This window comes from Vitis vinifera, chromosome 17 (assembly GCF_030704535.1).
Source record: "Vitis vinifera cultivar Pinot Noir 40024 chromosome 17, ASM3070453v1".
In the NCBI taxonomy this organism is placed as follows: Eukaryota; Viridiplantae; Streptophyta; class Magnoliopsida; order Vitales; family Vitaceae; genus Vitis; species Vitis vinifera.
In genome coordinates this window covers 8,157,322-8,160,229 of record NC_081821.1, presented here as the reverse complement: position 1 = coordinate 8,160,229, position 2,908 = coordinate 8,157,322, and the positions used below count along the sequence as shown (strand labels likewise).

The following is a 2,908-nucleotide window of genomic DNA, read 5'->3' as shown; positions in this document are numbered from 1 at the left end:
AAATTCATAAATGGGAGATGGGCTGCAGCTAAAATTTTAGCAAATAGGTATACGATTCACACAATAGAGGGCTCAGGCTAATAAAGAGAAGCAGTATTAATCCTGAAACTTGGGATCAGAGGAAGCAGAAGTGCTGGCAGCAACCATGGGCCGACCTCATGTGCTGATTATTCCATGCCCAGCACAAGGACATGTTACTCCCCTTATGAAGTTTGCGTACCAGATTTCTGATCATGGGATCAAGGTCACCTTTGTTAACTCAGACTTCATACATGAAAAACTGGTGGCTGCACTGCCAGATGAGGATGAGGCTCAGAGTCGGATAGGGCTAGCCTCGATCCCAGATGGACTGGGTCCAGGGGAGGATCGAAAAGATTTACTCAAGTCGACAGACAGTATGTTAAGAGTCATGCCGGGTCATTTGAAGGAGTTGATTGAGAAGGTTAACAACTCGAATGATGATGAGAAGATCACTTGTGTTATTGCTGATACAACAGTTGGGTGGGCGCTAGAGGTTGCCGAGAAGATGGGGATCAAGAGCGTTGCGTTTTGCCCCTGTGGACCAGGAAGCTTGGCTTTGTTATTTCACATTCCAAGGCTTATTGAGGCCGGACATGTAAATGGTATTGATGGTATTAACACTTCAACTTGCACATATCATATTTCTAAAATTAAATTTGTTGAAACATGAAGGTTCTAGTAATTGAAAACAAGTTAGAGACTAAAGCTAATAGCCCCTGAAAATTCAATAAAAATCGGGGGAAGTAGCTAAGTATTTTCTTGGTTTTGATGGAAATTAATAATTGTAATATCTTTGCAGGATCTCTTTTGAACGACGAGTTGATCTCCCTGGCAAAGGATATCCCAGCCTTTAGCAGCAACAAATTGCCCTGGAGCTGCCCAAGTGATCCAAACTTACAAAAGGTCATTTTCCAATTTGCTTTCAAAGACATCTCAGCTATGAATCTTTCCAATTGGCTTCTTTGCAACTCTGTTTACGAACTTGATTCATCTGCTTGTGACTTGATTCCCAACATATTACCAATAGGCCCGTTACTTGCAAGTAATCATCTGGGTCATTATACTGGAAACTTTTGGCCTGAGGATTCAACTTGCATAAGCTGGCTCGATAAGCAACCTGCTGGCTCAGTCATTTATGTTGCCTTTGGAAGCGTAGCAATCTTAAGCCAGAACCAATTCAATGAACTAGCACTGGGTATTGAACTTGTAGGCCGGCCATTTTTATGGGTTGTCCGATCAGACTTCACCAATGGATCAGCTGCTGAATACCCAGATGGTTTCATAGAGAGAGTAGCTGAGCATGGAAAGATTGTTTCATGGGCACCCCAAGAAAAGGTGTTAGCTCACCCTTCTGTTGCATGTTTCTTATCCCATTGTGGATGGAACTCAACCATGGACGGCATAGGCATGGGAGTCCCCTTCCTATGCTGGCCTTACTTTGCAGATCAATTCCATAACCAGAGTTACATATGCGACAAATGGAAGGTGGGCTTGGGGTTGAACCCAGATGAAAATGGATTCATATCAAGGCATGAGATTAAGAAGAAGATCGAAATGTTGGTTTCTGATGATGGTATAAAAGCAAATGCAGAGAAGTTGAAGGAAATGGCTAGAAAAAGTGTGATTGAAGGTGGATCTTCTTACAAGAATTTCCAAACCTTTGTTGAAGCACTGAAACAATGAAGATGTTTCCCAATGTTACTATATTCAAATGTGTTGAATCAATCTCCCATTGAAATAGGTTGATGTGGGATTAGCCATGAACTCAACCCAACCCACTCGAGTTGTTGTCCTACTCTTATAAAGTATATTCTAAGAAAATTAGGTACGGAGATTGTTGAGACAAACCATGATAAAAATTTTATAGATGATGTACTCTTTGTGGTTCCATCGAACAACTATTATGTAGGAATAAATAGTTTAATTTTTTAACTTTAATATGGTTTGATAATAATTGAGAGTATGAATCTTAATTCCTGAAATTACCATGAGATTGAATAAGTAGTCATCATTTTATGTCTTAAATTTCAAATTTTTTAAAAATAATATTTTCTTTAATTAATATAAGATATATAGATAACAATTATACAAGAATAAAAAATTTAATTTTTTAACTTCAATATGCTTTGATACCGATTGAAAGTACAAATCTTGATTCCTAAAATTAACACAAGAGTGAATAGGTAACCATGATTTGATGTCTTAAATTTCAAATTTTTCACAAATAACATTTTATAGATATTAAAATGAATTTTAGTTGCACAAAAGGCATAATATGCCATATTTGGTGACTGTTTTCAAAAATAATTCTGAAAATCAGTTTTTGAAAACTATTTTCTATGTTTTGTAAAACAAAAGTCTATCTAGAAATCTAAAATGTTTTCAATTTGTTTTAATATTTTTAAAAATAATTTTTATATCTAGTATTTTATTTTTTTATCATTTTACATGTTTGTATAATTATTCTTCAAAACGGTTCTAGAAAACAAGTGAAAATAAGTGAAAACAACTAAAATATATTATTTTCTGAAAATACTTTGTGTTTTGTTTTTAAGAACAAAAAATAGAAAATAGCTTGTTGGTTATGAGACATGTTTTTTTTTTTTTTTTTGCTCTAAAAAAAAAGAAAAATGTTCTTGAAAATAATTACCAAACATACCAATATACATAAAATAAAAAATAAAAAAACACTATTGAGGTAAAAATCATAAGTCTAATCGACTACAAATTAAGCAAATTCAATAAATATGAAAGATCAAATACACAAGTTTACATAAATCAAACCCTATATTCTCTCAAGGGTCTTTGTGGACCCTGTATTTTCGACTCATGCGTTCCTACTCGATAGCGAAACTCGCTTTTTGTTTTATTTGATAAAATTTGATTC

General features: G+C 34.9%; 1 protein-coding gene across 2 annotated transcripts; it reads left to right on the top strand.

Annotated features, from left to right (window-relative positions):
- Window positions 1-1,959, top strand: LOC100243281 (UDP-glycosyltransferase 83A1). Of its 2 annotated transcripts, none has more exons than XM_002284314.5 (2): window positions 1-632; window positions 821-1,959. In XM_002284314.5, exons 1-2 carry the CDS (start codon window positions 146-148, stop codon window positions 1,702-1,704), a joined length of 1,371 nt encoding a protein of 456 aa, XP_002284350.1. In that variant the 5' UTR covers window positions 1-145; the 3' UTR covers window positions 1,705-1,959. The 2 variants fall into 2 exon arrangements, with proteins under 2 accessions (XP_002284350.1, XP_019081886.1); XM_019226341.2 differs by having other exon boundaries at window positions 22-623.
- The last annotated feature ends 949 nt before the right edge of the window (window positions 1,960-2,908 follow it).

What these genes read in the sequence shown, in the direction of transcription:
- LOC100243281 (XM_002284314.5), top strand. Translation starts at nt 146, where the DNA reads ATGGGCCGACCTCATGTGCTGATTATTCCATGCCCAGCACAAGGACAT. An exon ending in ACATGTAAATGGTATTGATG is followed by an intron (nt 633 to 820) that starts GTATTAACACTT and finishes ATATCTTTGCAG; the next exon opens with GATCTCTTTTGAACGACGAG.